Source organism: Leopardus geoffroyi, chromosome E1 (assembly GCF_018350155.1).
Source record: "Leopardus geoffroyi isolate Oge1 chromosome E1, O.geoffroyi_Oge1_pat1.0, whole genome shotgun sequence".
In the NCBI taxonomy this organism is placed as follows: domain Eukaryota; kingdom Metazoa; phylum Chordata; class Mammalia; order Carnivora; family Felidae; genus Leopardus; species Leopardus geoffroyi.
Genome location: NC_059330.1, coordinates 42,328,600 through 42,350,164, shown reverse-complemented (window position 1 = coordinate 42,350,164; position 21,565 = coordinate 42,328,600). Strand labels below are relative to the sequence as shown.

The following is a 21,565-nucleotide window of genomic DNA, read 5'->3' as shown; positions in this document are numbered from 1 at the left end:
CCCCCCCCCCCCTCCCCCGGTAGTCCCTGACTCGCGCGAGCCCGGCCTCTAGCCGGTACCGTTTCCTCTAGTGTTCCACCCGGGTCTTCCTTTCTACTGGGCAGCGCAGGGGACAAATCTTTGCGAAGGCGTTTCCGCAAAGCCCCACGTGGCTGCTGTTGCCGGCACGTGGGCATTGGGCGCAGAGTCGGCTCCCGCTGCTGTTCCGGGTCAAGGGAAGGACTAACCTGCGGGTGGGCGACGTGCCCAGGGTTCTTGCTTTGCTGCTGCGAAGATGGATGTGTAATCTCCAAGGTCAGGATTCCTTCCAGACCAGACCTCTTTTCTCCAGTATCGCTGCCCTCCAAAGATATTCTGAGATTTCTTGGAGAGAGCGCTACGGAGACTCCTCAGGGGAGCCAGGCATCTCCGGTCGGCGCTGAAGCGGGGCTCTACATTTTCAGACACCGCTAATCGGCCCTTGCTTTTCTCCCCCAGCCCAAGAATCTCCTGCCCGAATTCGTCCGCTATTGATTTAGAAGCTGACAGATAAGCCTCTTGATTCTGAGGCGTCTAACCTAAACGCTTGCGAATTCTTACACGTAGCAAGCAGTCCAAGTCTCACTTCCACTTCTAAGCTTGCCTTACCTCCCTCCTTGCCTTCCAAAACCCCGCTGGGCAGGTAAACCATGAAGTAGTAGCTGGGTTGGTATGGGAAGAGGAAGGGCACACACCCACGGCAAAATCTGGAATAATCCTCTCTAGGAACACACAAGAAATAGAATCCTCACCTATTCTAGGTGAGGTCCTGCCTAGAGGCAGAGTTGGGGTGGGAGGAGACTGTTGAGTGGCTCCCCAGTTCCTTCCCACCTCAAGCAACTTTGTTCTTGGAGAGTTTTCTGCTGGGTGAATGAAAATGAGAATGTAAATATGGTTCTTCTTGGGGAGAAATTAATTTCACTAATTGAAAAGGTGTGGGGAACGGAAGCTGGATATAAACGTCACTTCACTCCCTTGCTGTTTTTCATTTGCCCCAAGGAGAAAGCCTACATTTTCTAGGTCTTTGAAAGTTTGCTCAGGTTCTAGCCAGACAACCTTTACCAGCCTACCCCCACAACTCCATTTCATAATATTTCTGAGCTACTTTATGTTCCTTGAAATCCACAGGCTCTGTCTCCTTTTAGAGATCTTGCCTGTCCTTCAGGTCTCAGATTTTTTTCACTTTCTCCAAGCAGCTTTTCCTAACAGTACCTGGCAGTCATATATATGAAAACTATAATCACAGTGCCATATAAAAAGTGGAGCGGCAGTTACATGTGACTTGGGGTCAGAGTTGAAAGTTCTCTGAAATACCACAACTAAAAGGCATCAGTGTATTTATTCCTATTAAATGATTGGACTAATATATGCCCAACATCAGGAAGTTGATGTCATTTGAAGGGCAAGGAAACACTTTTGAACTGTGTTCAAGTAGTGCCAGGGCTGGTCTTTGCCTCCACCTAGAGAAAGTTCAACCTATTGTTACTCATACATGAGGGTCCAGAATTTCTATGGGGGTGGTGGGGGTGGGATGTGGGCAGGTAGGTGGGTTAGGGATGGAAACTGGTGATGACAGGGCTGGAAAATACACCTTACGTGTTAAAACTGTCATAGATCAGAATGGACACTAGTAGGGGGAGGGGCAAAACTCCTGCCCCAAGGCCATCTTTGTAATTCCTGCCCTTTGCCTGGCTTTGTAGAGAGGGCAAGTAGGGAGATGGGGAAGCATCTTGAGTTCCAAGGGTGATGGGTGATCATGGAGGATCATTTATTAAAGACCTACTACATGCCATTCATTTGTACACATTATCTCACTTAACCTAACTACTCTAGAAGGTATTCTCTAATACAGTAGAGCATCAAATAGAACCATCTTGGGGAACAGGTAGACCGAATTCTTTTTGGTTGTGCGACCCTGGCCAAGTTTAGTCTAAGACTTCAGTTTCTTCACCTGTAAAAGGAAGATGTTGATTCCTACCTCAAAAGATCGTTGGATCATCAGTAAGTGATAATACGGAAGAAATAAAGATACAGGGTCAGGTTTAGTAATTTTCTCAAGGTCATAGAATTTAATAAGTGGCAGACCTGGGATCCCAATCCCAGTTTAGCTAATCCTATAGCCAGTGTTCTTTCCACTGCCACTTTGTAACTGGGTATAATCATTCTGAGCAAATTTCCTTAAGTCCCCCGGGTCTGGGATTCCTCATATGGAAAATACAGAGTTCATTCATTAAACTCTTGTGTCAACGTGGGCACATAATGGAGACTGCAGCTCCCTCCACCTTCCCCTTCTCATTCAACGTAGGTTATTTATCTTTAACTTCTAAAATGGACTCTGCAAGCACTTTACCAAGCGGGCGCACTTGCACAAACACTCAGATTCTCCTTTATTTCCTCATCTTTCCTTTTCCACCCAGGCTCCCGCCCCACCCAGCGCCAGGCCACGCCCTGGCGTGTGACGTCAGCACGCCTCGTGCGTCGCGTCGCGGCGCTCACTGGGGGCCCGGCTTTCGCCCGCTGCTGCCGCCGCCGCCGCCGGCCGCGGCTGCTCTCCCAAGATGGCGGCTCCTCCGGGCGAGTACTTCAGCGTTGGGAGCCAGGTGTCGTGCCGGACGTGCCAGGAGCAGCGGCTGCAGGGCGAGGTGGTAGCCTTCGACTACCAGTCCAAAATGCTGGCTTTAAGTATCCTTCGCTGCGCGGAGCCCGAGGCCGGGCCGGCGTGTATGTGCGGTGGTGGGGGGGTGGGGGACGACGGCGGCGGCTGGGGCCCTCTCCGGGCCTAGGGGCGACCGGCTACCGCGGCGCCCGGAGCGCATGCGCACGGCCCTGAGCTCCCCTCCCCCTCTTCGTGTGTCCCTCGGTCCGCTTTGGGGACCCTGTCTCCCACCCCTTGTGGGAGCTGGGCCCCGAGCGAGGGTCAGTGGGTGGAGGGGGGCTTGACACGCGGATGCTTTTTGGGGGGAAACGCTATGAGAGGGGACACAGTCATCAGGAGAGAGGGTGGTCGTGGGAGGGGGCTGGTGGATTGGAGCCCGGATGGAAGGGGGGCGGGTAGAATCATGTGGGGAGGGGGTGTGTAGAGTAAGGATCTGCTAGTGGGGCAAGGCTATGGAGTTTACGAGGGGGTGTCTCCTGGTGGGATTTAGTCCAAGGAAGGGCGGTGGGGTGGTGACCAAATGGGCCTTGCCTGCTTTGGGGGAGAGTAACTGCAGGACAGTTTGTATTTGAAATGGGAATAGGGGCTTGTTTTGCTGGTGCGTGTGTATGCGTGGTGCTGTTGGGGGCGGGGAGTACTGAATTAGGTTCCTCAGTCATTTGAAGATTGCTGTTTTGAGGATGTTTGCACTGGAAACCTGGTCCAGAGAGAAGACCACGTTTTTTAGGGGCTTATGTGGGGTTGTGTGGGTTACAGGTGAAAGAGTAAGTTAATCTTCTCTTGCTCAGCCCAGCACATGGAGTCCTGACTTTTCCATAGTAGTTGCCTCCCCTTTTGGAAGTGGCGGTGTTAAACAGAATGGAAGAGAAGGCCTGCTTCTTTGGGGGTGGAAATGATTTCTGAGTTACTCCAGGAAACTCAGTCTTGGAAACAAAATACTTCCTGGTTGTAATAAATGTGCCACCCTTTCCCCTTCTTTTTAAGCCACAGGTGGGTTTATTTGGATTTTTTTTTTTTTTTTTTTTTTTTGAGGCGTAATCCTTTATGGCATCTTTCAAAAGGAAGTTTCCTACTGAGTGCTGCATTTGAGTGGCAAGTATTTTAATTTATTTAACCACTAGTTGTAGATTTCCAGTTTAGGAAGATGTCCTCTGAACATCTTTTTTTTTTTTTTTTTTGTAAAATATAAAAACTCAGACCTAGACCCTGTGAGACCTTTTACATTAGTGGAAGGGTTTTGGAATGAGGAATTACTTTTAATTGGCATGTGATATGCTCTTGATAAATAGTTGGAGGATGGGTGAGTGAATGAATGAATGGATACATAAACAAATGGGTTAACTGGCTGGGTCACCTTGAGTGACCCTCATTCCCAGTGCTGTAGTTTTCTCTTCTGCAGAATGGGAAATCTGAAATCTAAAAAAGTGAAAAGAGCAGTATCTAGATATAAGAACTATTATACCAGGAACAGAAAGTCCTGCCTCTCCTGTGTGATTCCTTAGGTTCAAGAAAAACTATATATACAGCATTAACACAGCATTATGCCTCCATACGACCAGTAGAGAGGTGACAGAAACCCTTTTTGAGGCTTCCAATTTTAGATAATACTTGGCTTTGAAAAGCTTGAGATCTTTTGGTTCTGGGGTTTTGAGCGGGTGGAAGGTGACAGGCAGAGATTTCCTGAGGAGAGCTGTGATTCTTGTGAGGCTCCCCTGCCCCGCTCTTGCTCGTGACATACCTTTTACACCAGCCTTGTGTGAGTTGTGTTCTCCATGCCCCTATTTTCCTTAACTTTATTTTCTCACCAGAATGTCCCTCTTCCAGTGGAAAGCCCAACCATGCAGACATCTTGCTCATAAACTTACAGTATGTTTCAGAAGTGGAAATAATTAATGACCGAACAGAAACCCCTCCTCCCCTAGCTTCACTCAATGTTAGTAAGGTAAGGACTTGAGGGCAGTTCTGGCTCTTTAAAATGGTGGGAAAAATTGAGACTCATTGACCCCTGGTGGTACATACGTTGTCCATTGTTTTTCACGTTTTCATTGACTTAACGGTTTGTTCTGATAACCTTTTTGAAGAAACACCAATTTAAGTTTTCTTTTTATTCCTGCATGCCTTAAAAAAATTTAAGAAACCTTTTAATGCCCAAATAAAGAAATAAAGTTGCAAGCTTGCTTTTGTCCTTTGTGAAAGAGGGCTTTTTTTTTTTTTTTTTTTAAACCTGGAGTCCATGTGCGAACTTTTGGTGTTTGTGGGGTTGGGTAGGGGCGTTGCCTGTGAACCTCCTGAAATTGTGTGTATGTGTGTATGTGGTTTTGGGTGAACACATGGAGTATTTTGGAGAGTCTCAATTCATGACATACAAAAAATTGAAAACTACTGCCTTCAAGCTTCATTTTTGTCTTCATGTTTGAATTTTGAGGTCTGATAAAATTAGAGGCTTAGGATATTTTAATCTTGGATGTACGTACTGATATCTGGGAACCCTCAAATCACTTTTTTTGACTCTTCCCTTCTATCAGCCAAAGTTCACGTATTGTAATAATAATACCACTCCATGCCTTGTAGTCTTTGCTGTCCTTGTATTTGGAATGCTCTTTCTTCCAGAGTGTCTGGAGCCTCATCCTTCAGGACTTAGTTAAATGGCACCTCTTCTGAGAAGTCTTCTCTGATCACAGAGGCTAAAGGAATTTGCCCCCATTCTCTTTACAGTACCTTATCTTCCAGAGTTCAGGTGACATAGCATTTATAGTCCAACTTGGGACATTTTTGAGAGGAAAGCAGAGTGCTTTTGTTTTACACTGAGACAAGCATAGATCAGTGTATCCTGGGCAAATTGGAACTTTAAGGTTACCTATTCGTAGTCTTTGTATAATTATAATTGTGTGTCATTTGTTTACTTTTTTATCTCACCAAACTTTGTTCTGTGAGGATGGGAACCATACCTGTTTTGCTCATGGCTGAATATACAGAGCCTTGCACAGGATAGGTGCTTAATATTCTTTGAATAAATAAGTTAGACCTTTGCTTTTAATAGCAGCTGCCTTTCCTTTAGTCTCTTGAATTCGTATGGTGGAAGTTTTTCCCTCTAGAGGAGTCTTGTAATAATGTATATTCTCTTACCTCTCTTGGGAATGTGGTGTGTTGGGTACAATTCAGCAAAGCAAGGAAACACTCAGGCAGCTGAAACAATAGAGGGTAACTGAGGCTGGCAGAATATACTTACCTCAGATTGGGAGCTCCCTTTCCAGGTTCCAGAGAAATGCCACTCGTTTTTTTAGTGATGGCTGAGGACAGATTCAGAAAGGTCTTGGGTTCCGTATTAAAGGCTATTGCATATAGAACGTCCCAGTCTTGGGTGCCTGGGTGGCTCAGTCAGTTAAGTGTCCAACTCCTGATTTTGGCTCAGGTCATGATCTCTTGGTTCGTGGGTTCGAGCCCTGTGTTGGGCTCTGCACTGATAGTGTGGAGCTTGCTTGGAATTGTCTCTCTCTCTCTCTCCTTAAAAATGGATAAATAAACATAAAAAAATATTTCCATTCTTAGAGACTTCTAGATTTTTGAAACCCTGGCTTAGGTGCCTTCTAGAGTGTAGGAGTTTTTTGCATCGTCTTCTTTTGGCTGAAGAGATTTTAAAAGATTCAAGTGAAATAGTTTATTCCTCATATGTTGAAAATAGGCTCTGAGTTAGTTTTTATAGGGTAGGAGAAGTCTGTCACTAAATAACTAAATCTTTAGTGAGTAGTAGAGGGAAGGTTATCTGAAAGGGATGATTTTCTCTAATGTAAAACATAATAAGTTTCTGCTCTTGTGACCAGTAAGTGCCACCATTTATCTGAGAGGGCTTGGAGTGTTATGGGTGGGACTGTTAAAAGGTCACTCTCTTATGTTTGACCTCAAATAGAAATAGTTCTTGGTTATTTAATTTTGTAGATTATCTTTGCCTTTGGGGTTTTGCTTTCTGCTGCTCAGTTTTAGCTTATTAGCATTGTTGTAAACTAGTTGTTTGCCCACTCTTTCAAGAAAGTGGTTGTGTCATAGATTGGGGAATGTCAGAAATTTTTACTTTTCTTTGTGGCCTGCTTGCCAAGTCTTGAAAAGGGTTTGTTTTCTGGGGAGAGGAGTCAAACTAAAAACTAAAATTAGGTTGGAGGGCTATCTTTGGATTTCATTTATTCCCTCTTTCATTTGCAGAGATGTTTATGAGTAAGCTTATATTGGCTTTCTGAAACCCAGCGTTTGAGGATGCTTTGCGATTCCTCCCTGGATTCAGTTAGAATTAGAAGAGCCTGCTGCACTGTTACTGAAAACTTAATCTGGGCAGCTGTTTACCTATTGATTGAATGCCATGGAAAGTTCATCCCATGGAAGAGCATGGACTTGGGTTTTTTTCTAAAGATGGAGGATTGTTTAAGCATGTTAGAACTAAAGTGCTCAGAGATCCCTGGAAGAAAACTTGCTGCTCACAGTCTGGGGAAGCACCACCTGTGTGTTCCACTTCCAGTGGAAGATACCATCACATGTTGGCTCATGTTGCTGACATAGTAAGCGCTCTGTTTAATCCTGTTGATATAAAATGGATATTTGTTTACTCTGACCCAGCAGGAACTGGAAGAGAAGGTCCTTCAATAAAAGAAAATACTTAATTCCAGCCCAACTAGAGAAGGTATGAACTAGCAGTTCTTAGAGATGAGCCTGTTTTGTTTTCAGTTGACAGTGTATTGCAGGCTAAGAAGTCCTGTGTCTACAGGGATGTGGGATGTGAGAGGCAGCTTGGAAGAGGACAGTGGGGTTGCTGAAGTTCATGAGTATCACTCGATCTACTCCACGGTACTGTTGTACTTTTAAAGTGTTCTGAGTGTCCTGACTATAAGACAGAAGCATTTCAGCAAAAATACAAAAGCACATCAAAGCCAGTCATAAGTGAGGTTCAGATTACTCACTATGTGGCTTATTAGTTTATTCTGTCATGAGGAACTTAAATACTTCTTTAGGGTGAGAAGAACCCTAGGGTCCCTGTGGCAGAATGAAGTTGGGTGTTTCTTAACAAGTTCTTTTGCATTGACTCAGCATCTTGTTCCCTGGGGATGAAGACTGCCCATGGATTAGTAGTGCTCTCAGGAGATGATTTGGGGCATGTCAACATTAACAAGGGTCTCTTTTATGTAGCATTATAAAACATTTCCTGAAATCTGTTTTGTGTAGGTGTTGTGGTAAGCTCTGTCGGGGACCACATTTCTTTTTCTAGAGCTTTACAGATTACAAAGAGCTTTGACACCTCTCATTTCATTCTCACCACCACCATGTGATCTTTGTAGTATATTCTTTTCCTTTTCATTTAACAGGCTTATTAGTTTAAGTGACTTGTCTAGGTTATATGGCCAGTAGTGTGGGAGCTCATGTTTTTATGTGCCATTCTCTGAACTAGCAATTGGTAGATGTCTCATTTAATGCTAACAATAGTTCTTATGGTGTGGCTACCATCACCATCTTAGAGAAGAGTAAACGGGAGGCTCAGAGAAAATGAGTCACTAGCTCAGTGTCCTGCAACTTGTGATGGAGCTGGGATTTGAACTCGGGTCTAATATTTTGACTGCGAAGTCCCATGTTAAGTAATGTTTCTACGTAGAGAGAACCTCTGTATTGTGTGGTCAGGAGGAGTGCGGTCTAGTAGAAAAAACGGGCTACATGGGTAAGTCTTTAAAAGTCACTTCTCTGCCTCTTAACCTTACTGAGCATCAGTTTTCTCACAATAAAAATGGGATAATGTTAGTGTCTATCTCATAGAGTTGTTATGGGGATTAGGTCACGTTGACTGGAATTGGCAAATGTTAGTTCTGTTCTTTTGCATTAGCTGTGTGTAGCCAACTGATGTTCCTTGAATTATGGCATGGCGGCAAGATGGGGAAAAAGGGGCAGTATGACAGCGGGAAGGCAGCTAAAAACATGAATGCCATTACTATGTCATTCTAGCCTGGATTTGGTCTGACATTCATTCAGATATCCAAACTTGCCAACCCAGGACTGGGGAAAATCAAAATTGTATTGAATACCATTAATGTGTAATGTAGTTAAAACGTGTTTTTAAGAGATGTCTTCTTGGTGACCAGAATTAACTTGAACTTCCAGAGCAGTGTTATCAGGTGGCATAGTTAAGTGAACACTTGGCCGAGTACTGGAGTTTAGAGTGAGCAGTCACACAGCGAAGGAGGCTGTGCTTTTTTAGCCTCTGAGATTCCTGGGAAAGAACTCACCGACACAGCCAAGGCACGTATATGTATTTGTTTAGATAAATCATCTGCATTGAATGAGATGTAAGTTCTCACTTTGCTGAGTTGGGGAAGACTTTCTTGAGATAGTTGTATGTTGTGGGGGGAGGCAGGGAAAGTGACAAAACATCGAAAATTGAAATCCACAGGTAAGGTGTCCACCTCCCTTACCAGACCACTGACTAATTTTTTAGCTTCTTTTATCCATTTATTACCCATTTATATCTTACTAACAAGCAGTGAGTTATCTGATGCAACCAGGAAGAAGAAAGAGATTGAAGGGGCTTATCATTAGCCCTTGTTAATGAAGAGTGAGTTGGCTGCCTTTGAATAAGAAGGGTATTTGGAGATTGGTGGTGATTGTGGGGAGGTCTGGAAAGAAAGGCTGAGAAAATGGAAGAGTCACAAAGTTGACTTTTTAAAAAAACTGACCTCGGGGACCTTGGATGGCTCAGTCGGATAAGCGTCCTACTTCGGCTCAGGTCATGATCTCAGGGTTCGTGAGTTCGAGCCCCGTGTTGGGCTCTGTGCTGACAGCTCAGTGCCTGGATCCTGCATCCGATTCTGTGTATCCCTCCCTCCCTCTGTCTCTCTCTCCCCCCCCCCCCCCCCCCTTTCCGATTCTGCCTATCTCTCTCTCTCTGCTCCTCTCCCGCTTGTACTCTGTCTCTCTCTCAAAAGTAAATAAACATTAAAAAAAAATTTTTTTTTTAAACCTGACCTCAGTGCTCACCTTTAGGTATGATGTCACACTGAGGGAAGACCTGACTCTGACTTTTTGTTTTGAGTTCTCCCAGTTCAAAGCTAATATTTAGCATAACCATAGACTTTCCAGTGATGTGAGGGTTAATTCTCAGTGTGAGTAAACTCCTGGGGTAGTTAATAGCTACTGCGTTGTGGCCTGCGTTCATGGACCTATCCTGTTAGCCAGGTCCTTGATCGTATTGTGACCCTAATGTATTGGGGTATGGAGTTCACACCAAGTAGAATCAGATGGCCTGATTTTAGGTTATGTGTATATTGGTAGGAGGTAGAAGGTGTTCATAGTATGTGTAAATGGGAAGGGAAAGAACTACTTTTCTAGAGAAAGCAGGATTTTTTTGTCAGATAAAATTTTTCTAGCCTCTGGGAATCGCGTCTAACCTATTGGCTCCTCGATTAGAATATATTGTCAAGTGTCCAGTACTAGGTTAGAGTCCACCAGTAAGTTTTGCACCTGGCTGTGAACAGACACAGCTGTTCTTCATGAAAGTGTCATGAAGGTAGAGGTGGGGGGTGACTGCTGAATGATGGGACATGTTAAGTAGTGAATGGTGTCAGATGGAGTCAGAGAGGTAGAATGATTGGCTACCATTTCAGAAATCACTAGTCTGTTGAAGGATGTCATGTTCTGTGGCATTTAAACTTTGGGGTCAGACTGACCCCCCCTAGTGGGGGATGCGGTGCTCTAGGCGAGGGCTCATGACTCCATTCAAGCTAGGGTGCATGGCTGCCAGCTGACTCTGTGAGCCCTCGTTAGGTTACGGTTTTGCTTTGGAAGGGGGCTTTCTTGACATTACAGGGTGTGGGGACAATCGCTGTCCACCTGAAAAGACAAATTGCTGTGCTCGAGTGACTAGCGGAGGTGTGCCACAGGTGTGTTATTGAAGGCGTGTCTGCACTCTTTGACACAGAGATGATTGGCAATAAGGATTTTTCTGGTGGGTCAGTGGTGGTATCTCTTCTGCTTTAAGAAAGGGGCATTCTAACTGGTTTGGTCTTCCTGCTACAGAACAGGCTTGAGGGGAAAAGGCTGGGGGGAAAGGTGATGCAGTCAAGTTCTAGCATTGCAATTTTGAGACTAGCTTAGGTAAATACCAGACACTACCCTGGAGAGGGAAGCAAATTGTACCTGAGGTGGGAAATGAAAGGATCTGCACGCTGTGTCAGAAGCTAGCAGTATGTGTGGTAGAATGTGGGGAATTTAAAGAACTGGGTTCTTTTTGCAGCTGGGCTGTTAGTAATTTGTGTGACCCTGTGTTAGTCACTTAACTGGAACCTGGATCTGTTAGTTCTATGAATCTCTAATAGTCTAATAGTTTCTGTTCCTTTTATCCTCCTTTCCTCTTGCTCCCCCTTCCTTCCAGGTGCTGGGAATGTCAAGATGATTAACACTGCCTTTGCCCACAAGAATCTCCTGTTTGGGGGTGCCTGGGTGGCTCAGTCAGTTAAGCATCTGACTCTTGATTTCAGCTCAGGTTATGATCTCACAGTTCATGAGATTGAGCCCTGTGTCAGGCTTTGCGCCCGACAGCATGGAGCCTGCTTGGGATTCTCTCTCTCCCTCTCTCTCTGCCCCTCCTCCTCTCTTGTTCTCTCTCAAAATAAATAAATTAAAAAAAAAAAAAGAATCTCCTGTTTGTTGGCAGGGTGAGGGAGAGCTGCATTTAACTAGTGCTGACAATGTGGCAGGGTCAGTGTTAGCGGGGGTGTGAGCGAGGTGCTGCGAGAGCATAGAGCAGGGGGCAGCAAACTCTCCTGGAAGGGCCAGATAGCAAATGTTTTAGGTTTGTGGGCTGTACATTCTGTCACAACTACTCAACTTTGCCTTTGTAGCAAAAGCAGCCATAGATGATATGTAAACAAATGGGCATGGTCTTTCCAATAAAACATAACTAAAACAGGTGTTGGGCTGAATTTGGCCCACAGGCTATAGTTTGCCAGTCCTTGGCATAGAGTAGTAAACATTTTAGGGAAGGCTTTTCTGATGTAACAATGGAGTAGGGTCTTGAAGAATATTTGATAAAAGGAAGGAAGTTAAATGGAATCCAGCGGATTTGGAAGGTGCTCACTTTGTCCATCTCTGCAATTGGGAAACTTCTTTTAGTAAGCTAACCCGGAGGTTGGTTGTTCTCAGGGAGTAAAGGGATGAGTTGTGTGCCATATTGGCGTTAGGTGCTTTCCATGCTTACTGAACTCCCAACAGTAACCCTTCAGGATGGGCCCCAGATGAATGAACTGAGGCTCTGGAGAGGTTATGCATCTTGCTCAGGTTCGTGCAGCTAGGGCGTGGTAGGCAGGGGTTTGAGCTGGAATCTAGGCGTAAGGGGGTGGCTCTCCTATTTTACTCTGCTTTCTCTCTTTTCAGAGCCCAGGAAAGAACAGTGCATGGCTCTTTCACTATCATGAATAAGATCAACTCTTTACTCACTAGATAGTGCGCCCATTTTGGCATGTGAAGGGGAAAGGGATTTCCAATAGATTATTCCAGTTATATTTTGAAAGATGTCTTCTTTAGGACTTACAACCTATCTAGCAGCTCTTACAGAAACCAGAAAGGGAAGCACTGAGCCCATTGGCTAAAGGAAGGTTGGATTGTATGAATTTTTCTGAAATGACCCACAGGCCACCTTCTCTGTGCTAACAGTAATAATGTTTTAATAACGATGTTAACAGCTAATATTTGCACAGTGCTTTACACCTAGTGCTTTCACCCAGACTGTCTCCCTTAATCCTCACTGCCATGTGTGAGCTGGCTAATTTGAGCGCACATTCTCAGAGATGGGTCGTTGAGATCAAATTTCAGCCTATATCCCAGCCAGTTTTCTCTCTGACAGGGCCATGTGCAGGTTCCATGGCAGTGCTGGTTTCAGGGTCTCAGGACTAGGAAATTACTCATTGTCCTGGAGGTTTAGTTTTCTGTTGTAGCTATGAATTGTGTTTGGTGACATAACTTACAAATAGCTGACAAACTCTTGACTTACTGACAACTAGTTTTTGTTTTAAACCCAGTGAAAGAAAAAGCTTTGCCTATGGAGGGGACCGTGACTCAAGGCTGGTCTGTATTGTGCAGCAGCTACATCATGGTAACAAGGACGGTGTTGAAGCTTGGAGATTTTAGGTGGGGCTGTGGCCCCTGGATTTGCACATTGTTTTTTCTCGTAGTTCAAAGCACTCAACATACCTTAACATGCAAGTACAAGAGACTTGCTTGACTTAGCTTCCCTAGTCTCAGCCCAGTCAGAAAATGATGGGTCCATGGGGCATCTGGCTGGCTGGCTTGCTCAGTCAGAGGAGCATGCAGCTTTTGATCTTGGGGTCATGAGTTCAAGCCCCACATTGGGTGTAGAGATTACTTAAATATTAAAAAAAAAAAAAAAAAAAAAAAGATGGATCCAGGGAATACCTGTCATTATTAGTCTGAACTGCTTTCTTATATAATGTCTGTTTTCTGAAAAGCATTCCTGCAAGTTACCTTTAACAAAAGAAATAAAGGATGTCCTTGAAGTTTAGGGTGAGACTGAGGCCCTTTTCAGAAGAGATACCCTTTACTAGAAAGCAGACAGCTGTGTTCTGCACTGGGGACATTGATGGAAATGCCAGAATGCGCTGACAAAAAGAGAAGGTGGCAGCTAAGTTTTAAAATATTTTTCCTTTCTGGACAAAAACTTTTTTCCTTTCTGAAAATACTTTCTTTTGCATTTAAATTTATATTTTCAGCAGTCATTTAGACTTCCTTAGGGGGAACTGTTTATAGTGACAGGGTTAAGAATGCAAGCTTTGGAGTCAGACTGGGTTCCAATCCACTCTCCCACTTGTGGCTTGGTAGACTTGGGCAGGTTTCTTAACAGCTGTGATTAGTTTCTCCATCTATTAAGTAGGAGGAATTTTAGTCCCTATTTCATAGGCTTGTTGTGCAGATTAAATGCTGAATACATGTAAAGTGTGTAGCTTGGTGCTTAGGGCGGAGTAAGCTCTCACTCAACAAGTTGGTTCTTAGAATTTTAATATTCACTGCCAGGCCTCTTGGGCTCTGCGGTTCCTGTTTGATTCAGTGTTTTGATTCATTATTATGTATTCTAGGACACAACGGCAAGTGGGATACTCTATTTTTGGAGTTCCCAACCATGCAAAGTATGGTTCTTCTTTACTGTTTGTAAAGAACTGTATTTTATTGAAACCAGCAGACAGGAGCTTTCAGCTAGGGAACAAGAAGACTTGGGGATATTGATTTGATAGTTGGAAAAAATATTTTTGCGAGCCCGCTTATTGCTAGCTAGGAAGGAGGGCTTTCTAAGAGTGCACCCCAGAATTGAAGCCACAGAAACAAGCGTGGGCCCTCCTGATGACAATTGTCCTTGGTCGCTGCAGTCTGTCTTCCCTCAGCCTCCACCAGGCCGTGCGGGCAGCAGCTGCGGTGTTTCCTAACCTCTCTGTGAGGGCAGCTGGTTGGAAAGCCCGTGTACACAGAGAAGACAAACTGAGAGTGGCTCATCGGAGTCAGTAGGTCACATCCAGCATGTTCCTCCTTTGGACTCTGCTTCCCTTGTTGTATCAGCTGTCACAGCCTGTTAAATACTTGCGGTAGGAATCCCTCTGGGTTCCCCACAGCACCTGTGCTTTCCTGGTCTGGGTGTGTGGAAATAAGATGGCCCAGCTGGTGACTGAATAACAAGATGAAGTGCATGGTGCTTGGATTTTGTTGTTGTGGCTGCTTTCTTTTCCCCATGTCACTGAGTGCAGGAGGTGTGTGTCACTGGTGTTCATTAGTTCACTCACTCAAGGGTTACCCAACAGCAGGCGTGACTGGATGCCTTTTAATATTGATGTGCTCCGGTGTCAAGTTCCTGTACTTTTCTCTGTAGCCCGTGTCAAGTTGCCATATATAAAATGGCCACAGGAGGAAGTGCTGGTTAGTAGACAGGGAATCACTTTTTCACCGGGTCTCGTACAAAATAAAAGGAGAGGCATGTTAGCACAGGTTGTCTTGTGCAGTCATTTCATTTAAGCCACATGCATGTTAGTGACACATATTTGTGGGTTTTTGCTTCTCAGTTTGCCCGAACCCAGTGTTTGTGAAGTGGTGCCTTTAGTATTCTCTGAGATTCTAACCAGTTAGTGCTTCAGATTTGATTGGAAGAGAGGCCAGCAGCTAGCATGTTTGCATTGAAAATAGATGTAGCGTGGTGACGGTCATTGAATTTAAAAAATCATGATCCTGCTAACCTTCCCAAGCTGAGAAGGCACACTCTCCACCTCTACCGAGGGCAACTTCCATTGGTTCCCTCTAGTGGTTTGACAAAAACTGTAAACTTACTGTCTTGGAATAACTGGATCATCTATACGTATGCATTAGTTTACAAAAATGTGGGGAAATTTACATCTGTGTAACTGCTAACTTGAGGGTGGAGTGATAGTTATTTGCTTTACAAAGGGACGCTTATCTATACTTTTCATGGGTTTTAAGGAACCTGCCTAAAAAGAACAAGGTAATCTTCTTCCCTTCTCAACTCCAATTTTGAGAGAAGAAAGACTTCTAGATTCCTTTTGTGAGGGTAACCTTCCTTGTGCCTAACCGATTGGATCCTTTGTAGAAGAAATTTACCCCATTTGTACAAGCTCCTGGTGAAAGCATATCTGTATAGCTGAATGTCAGATTTAAGCATTTTTCAGATTGCCGTGAAAATACAGTTCATAAACTGACAGCTGGAGGATTCGGGGTTTGCAGTGCATCCAGACCCCCCAAAGCACAATTGCAGGTCCAGGTAGAGTAGTTGAGGATTTTGGGGCAAATTGAAATAACAGCTTACTCTGATTTCTGTTGACTTTTCTGAGGTTTGTATATCATTTAGCATTTGGGATCTGTTTGCACTGTGACTTGAAGTGGAGAATTACCCAGTTTATTCTCCTTTGCTTGCAGAGCCTTTAGAAGAGGTGTTTTGGGGGGCTAGAAGTGTATTTTGAAATCATTGTTCTCTAGTCATTGTGTTGCTATTACTCAGGCTGTCCAAACGAATCACTCTGGCTAAGATTTATATGTATTTCATTATGCCTCTGGCAAAAATTCAGAAGTGGCTCCCGGCCTTTCTACCTCCTCTTCTAGCTTAATTTGTCCATTCCATTCTTAACCATTCTGCATAGGTGCCTGGTTTCCCTGAGCCAGTTCCTCCCACTGAATGGGTCATGTTAGGTTTTTAATCTACTAGGTGGATGACAAGGATGTTTTGCTCTGGTATCGGTATTGTCTAGTCAACACAAGCTTTATAGACGCAGCTTTGTCAGACCCAACACTGGGAGATGTTTTTGGTTTTCGGGGATAAACATTTTTTTAAAAAAACCTCAAAATGTGAGACCCTCCTGCTTGTTCATGGGGTAAGATAAACATCTGCTTGGTCACTTGTGCTTCCCAGGAGCCCCGTAGGAGTGTGGTTAATCCAGGGGAGCTTTTGTTGCCCCTGGTTTTACCTTCTGTCTTTGGAGACTTCAGATTTGTACAGGGTGTTTGAAAAATGAGACTCAAGGAACCTCCTTGTTATCAGGGTTTTCTTGGTGATTGAGTAAGTTTTGCCTGTTGCTGCTTAAATCACACCGGCAGCAGCTCTCTCTGCAGAGAGACTGAGTGTGCTTTCTTGCTGCCGCTGGGATTGCCCAGGCTCCAGGGGATACTGTCAGCCCTGTGCATTGATTTCTCTGCAGACTTCTGGCCTGGTGGGGCCAGATTGGCAGGACCAGGCTTGAAAGATTATTTATTTACTCCTGCTTTATCTCTCTCTCTCTCCATGTACCGGGGACCATGTGAGAAAGGATCTCCAGCTTCCAATCACTGTAGTTTTGGCCTTTCTTCCCTCTCTGCCCTAGGGAGACTGAAATGACCCTGCGCGTGACCTCTCTCTTCGGTGCTCACACCCCTCCCCCCCTCAGATCTTTGAAGCTCAGAGACAGGGCTCCCCATGACCCAGTTGAAGGTCTCCTTTTCTCTTCTTCATAGTCAAACCCACACCTTAATAAAGTGCTTCATTTTGCTAACAAGCGATTAGACACTTTGCCTGTAGAACTAAATTTGGTCTGTGGTTTGAAGGGTCACTGTTAGGCGGAATATAAATGTTTAACAATTCCAAATGTCTAGGTACTTTGGGGATGTGCAAGAGGTATGATCTCTATCTTAAGGAGCTGGTATTTGGGGACAAATTATGTGTGTTCACGTGTGTGTTTGTGTGTCTGTGTTTGGTGAGCTGCAGCATCAGTATACCAAGCCCTTAATGGGTCTGAAAAATCTCTAACTCATTTGTTTGACTTTCAGATGCATTGTCTGCCTTTCATTTTAACTGTCTTGTCCAGCATATTTGTTGTGTCTTATGCTCTAGCGAATTTGCCCTTCTGGAGTCTCTAGCAACCAGTAGTGTAGGGGGGGGGACTAGAAGTGTGTTAGAGGGGCAGTAGGGGTTGACGGGGCAACCCACCCCTGTTGGGAGGGATTTCCTAGATTTTAGTAGACTGCGGTATTCCCCCCTTACCTGCAGGGTGTGCATTCCAAGACCCTGGAGGATGCCTGAAACCATGCATAGTACTGAGCCCTGTATCTACTGGCTTTTTTCCTGTACATACATACCTATGATAGTTTAATTTATAATTAGGTGCAGTAAAGATCAACAACAATAGCTATAAAATGGAAAAATTATAACAGTGTGCTGTCCTGACAGTTACGTGAATATGGTTGTCTCTCTCTAAATACCTCATTGTACTGTTCTTAGTTACCCTTCTTGTGATGATGTGAGGTGATAAAATGCCTACGTGAGGAGATGAAGTGAGGTGAATGATGTAGGAGCTGTGGTGTAGCGTTGGGTTACTGTTGACCTGATGATATGTCTGGAGGAGGATCATCTGCTTCTAGACCGAGGTTGACTCTGGATCAGGGCCGGGGGTGGGTGGGGAGCGACTACTGTACTAGATTTTACTAGAATTTCTTTTGATCAGTCTGTGAGCATTCCACTAGAGGGCAGTTAAGGAAAGACATAAGGTAGAATGTGGACCATTCCTTTTTCTAAAGAGCAGGGTAACGGTAGCTCAAGTTGAAGGTGGACAGTATTGGGTTAGGTTTACTTGGGTCTTGGCTCCCCATGTGAGCACAGATAGTGTGGTACCAGAAAGATAGTCTTTTGAACCTCATATTCTGGTCTCTGAAGGTGTTGTAGACGTTGATTTCTAAAACTGAGACTAGCAGTGGCTGATAAAAGGTCTTAATTCTCTCCTTTCATAGAGATGTGTGCATTACCTTTTATCTGATGGTCACTTCCCAGTCCCACTGTGTAACGTTGCCCTGCTTTATTTTCTTCCCAGCTCCTTGGCACTATCTGTAGTTACTTTGTTTCTGTTCGTAGTCTGTCCAGTCCCGGCGGCAGTGCTGTACTCTAGTTCAGCACAGTGCATGTCTGGTATGTGTAGGCACTTAGTAAGTACTGGATGGAAGGAATGTCTGCCGCAGTGGCAATAACCCCTCAGGCATATTATGTATGTGTATGTTTCGCTTTTGAACTCTGAGAGAATTGAATCTACCAAACTAGTCTCTTCCAGCCTCCTTTCCTCAACAGGTCCTGACTGTTGGGAAGAATGAAGGTGAATGCTTTTCTGAGTCTCTTTCCTCTCCCCCACCCTAGCTTGCCAGCAAAGCACGGACAGAGAAGGAGGAGAAGCTGAGCCAGGCCTATGCAATCAGCGCTGGTGTTTCCCTAGAGGGCCAGCAGCTCTTCCAGACCATACACAAGACGTGAGTTGGGGGAGCATAGGGGTCCCTTGTCCCCGGGGGCAGCGCTGCCAGGCTGTGCTGTGTGGGTAGTTGTGTTCCCGAAAGTCAGCAGAGATGCTGGTTAGTGTGTCTGCAGCACCTTGGTGTCCAGGGATGTGGGTGTCTGTTGCCCTTCCATACAGGAGAATGGTGTAATCATGGACAAGTTGGTTTTTTGGGGCTTCAGTTTCTTCATGTGTAAAACTTGGTTTGGGATTAGATTATCCTGAGTCCCTTTCAGAACTGGTATTCCATAATTTAGAACACGGGGCTTCTTTCTCTTTCATTATTTTGACCTTGTCATGCCTTTCTCCAGAAGCTGATGGGCTTTTATTAAGGGAGTTACAAGTCTGTCTCTAATTGTACACTGGGATAAACATAGGGAGTTAGGGAGAGCAGAAGGCCACCTTATTACCACCTCCTAAAAGACATTTTGTCACAGCAGAAGTCATTTGACTCTCCACTAGCTTCCCTAGCTGCCGAAACACTGAAACATTTGACACTCCCCCTCCCCCCTGCTGCCTTCTGTTACCCTATTTAACCACCTGGGTCTGGTGCACAGATGGCAGCTGGCATCAGAGCTGTTCGAGGCCATGGTATGAGTATCTGAACATTTACAGGTATGTGAAGGAACTCTTAGGAATATCAGCTGCCCTGTGTTTCCCCGAGTGTGAACTGGAATGGGTTTTCCCAGTCTGGCAAGTGCCCAGCTGTCTGATAACTGAGAGGGGCCGGTTTGAGGAGCAGTTACTGTTTCAGGAGGTGGGTGGCAGAGTACAGATCACAGGAAGATGGGGGGATTTCTTTTCCTGTCTTTCTAAAGATGCCATTTCCCCCCAGGCCAAAGGCTGGCAAACTCCAGGTAGTGGGCACATCTGTTCATTTGTTTATGTATTGTATTATCTGTGGCTGCTTGTGTAGTACAGCAGCAGAGTTCAGTAGTTGTGACAGAGGTTGTATGACCCTCAGAGCCTAAAATATTTGCTGGCTGACTCTTTATAGAAAAAGTTTGCCAACCCCCTGCCCTAGGCTGCTACTTAAGTTGCATCTAGTGGCCTGAGCCTAGCTCTTTATTTGAATTCAATTTGGTTTGGACTTCTGAGGCTGCCACCAAGTTTTTTCTGGTTTTCCAGGTCCCTAATGCTTCAGAGTGCCTCTTCTGGGCCCTTCTCAGAATAAGTACACATCAGGTCATTGCTTTTCCTAGCCACTGGTGCCCAGGAAATGTGTCGTGGCTACTCTTCCCTGTAGGCTGCTGGCATCTAGTTGTTGGCTGAGTTGTGAGCTGAGAACTTGGGGTCAGTTTCCTGGAGTTACTTATTCATCAGGCAGGAGGTGTGGGATGCCGCAAGAGGCAACTTTCACCTGCTCTCTTCTCCTTCCAGCATTAAAGACTGTAAATGGCAAGAAAAAAACATCGTAGTCATGGAAGAAGTTGTTATTACACCCCCATATCAAGTGGAAAACTGTAAAGGCAAAGAGGGGAGTGCACTGAGCCATGTACGCAAAATAGTAAGTAAAGGAGCCATGAACCTTTAGAGAGAGGATGATTCCTTGACCTTCACCCCTCCCCAGCATCAGGGCAGGACACTGTGCTGAGATCCCTGCCTCCGACCCACCAGCCTGAGAGCAGCCCTGCCTAGCCACCTGCCCCCTGCACTGCAGTGCTCTGGAGCTTACGGTTTGGCCACTTCTGTGGGGATGGAACCCGCTGGGCAGCATGCAGTAAAGCAAGCGGCCAGCCCCATGTCCTCCCTGGCATGGCTTTTTGGAATTAGCCAGACCATTCTGTGGTATTGCACCTGAGCAGTTCCTCTCATCCCAGTCTGGGTTCCTCTCGGGAGGAGCTGGTTGGTATGAGTCAGTTGCTGTTGGGTCTCTGACCCTGCATATGTCACATGACTATCTAGGTTGCGTTGTAGCATTTAGGAAAAAACGCTCTGAGGGTTGAGGGACCAATGTCGTGGATGTAAAAAGTCCAAGACTGCTAATTCCCTATTAGCTTTTCATTCTGCACTTAGATGAAGAGGGGCGAGGCAGTTTGGGACATAATAATCTCCTTTCATACTGTGTTTTAGCTTACAGACTCACTTTCTTCTAGATAGTCTTGGCCAAAGCTGCAACAAATGTGGTTGAAACAAGAGGCCCCTGCCTACCTTTGGCTGGCAAGACCAGCAGACAGCAAGGGCAGAGATGCCTGAATAGTCCATGAGGCTGTGGAGACCTGGAGTGAACTGTTGGGGAGGCCTCGGTGCCCATCTCCTGTTCTGACCTAGGCTGAACTGGTCTCTTTCAGGTTGAAAAACATTTTAGAGACGTGGAAAGCCAAAAGATACTGCAGCGTTCACAAGCCCAGCAACCACAGAAGGAGGCTGCCCTGTCATCCTGAGTCCACACACACGGAGGACTCTTCCAGCATCCAGCCAGCGAGGCGATGGTGGTGGCTTCGGCGGAGGCAGGCCGGGGGAGGGAAGGGATCCTATATTTCCTGTTGGCTCTTGTTAACAAAGGGTCAGCATTTCCAAATCTTAGACTTGAACAAACAAAACACCCAACAAAAAAGAACAAGAGAATAATTTAAAAGTTGAATCATTACTTGACTAACAGACTTCGGTCCACCATGTCCTTTTCACAGTCCCCTTCTGGAACAGTCACCTTGTTAATTTTATTTTTGAAAATTCCTTTCCTGCTCTGCCCTTTCACCTTTGACTTTCCTAGTCTGTCCCTGCCATTCTGTTTTTATAAGTGGCTTCACTTGCCTTCTGAGTGATTGAAAGAAACTTTTACATCTCTTCCAAAATAAAAGTAACAAGTTGACTGTGACACTGAAGTCGAGACTAGAGCAGCAGACAGAGGTCTCACTTTAAATTTGTCTTTGGTTTTCTTTTCTTTTTTTTTTTTCTTTTTTTTGCACAGGGCATGGCTTGAATTAGTTTTATTTTTCTTAACTTTAAATATATATATGAAAATATATATTAAAATGTTCTCTAAATATTTTCTGCTTCTTGCAGGTCTCTTTTTACTAGATCATGGCCGCTCTTCCCACCTCCTCCCTTCGAAAATAAAAATGTATTCCCC

The 21,565-nt window shown here is 45.0% G+C and overlaps 1 protein-coding gene across 1 annotated transcript; it reads left to right on the top strand.

Moving 5' to 3' along the window:
- The first annotated feature begins 135 nt into the window (after positions 1-135).
- LSM12 (LSM12 homolog) lies at positions 136-21,310 on the top strand. Its single transcript, XM_045489125.1, has 6 exons — positions 136-294; positions 2,436-2,700; positions 4,483-4,616; positions 18,360-18,469; positions 19,873-19,999; positions 20,784-21,310. Exons 2-6 carry the CDS (start codon positions 2,577-2,579, stop codon positions 20,874-20,876), a joined length of 588 nt encoding a protein of 195 aa, XP_045345081.1. The 5' UTR covers positions 136-294; positions 2,436-2,576; the 3' UTR covers positions 20,877-21,310.
- Positions 21,311-21,565: the final 255 nt, after the last annotated feature.

Coding starts and splice junctions, on each gene's coding strand:
- LSM12 (XM_045489125.1), top strand. CDS start 2,577: ATGGCGGCTCCTCCGGGCGAGTACTTCAGCGTTGGGAGCCAGGTGTCG. Junction 4,617..18,359: donor CTTCACTCAATGTTAGTAAG/GTAAGGACTTGA, acceptor CCCCCACCCTAG/CTTGCCAGCAAAGCACGGAC. Junction 20,000..20,783: donor TGAGCCATGTACGCAAAATA/GTAAGTAAAGGA, acceptor GGTCTCTTTCAG/GTTGAAAAACATTTTAGAGA.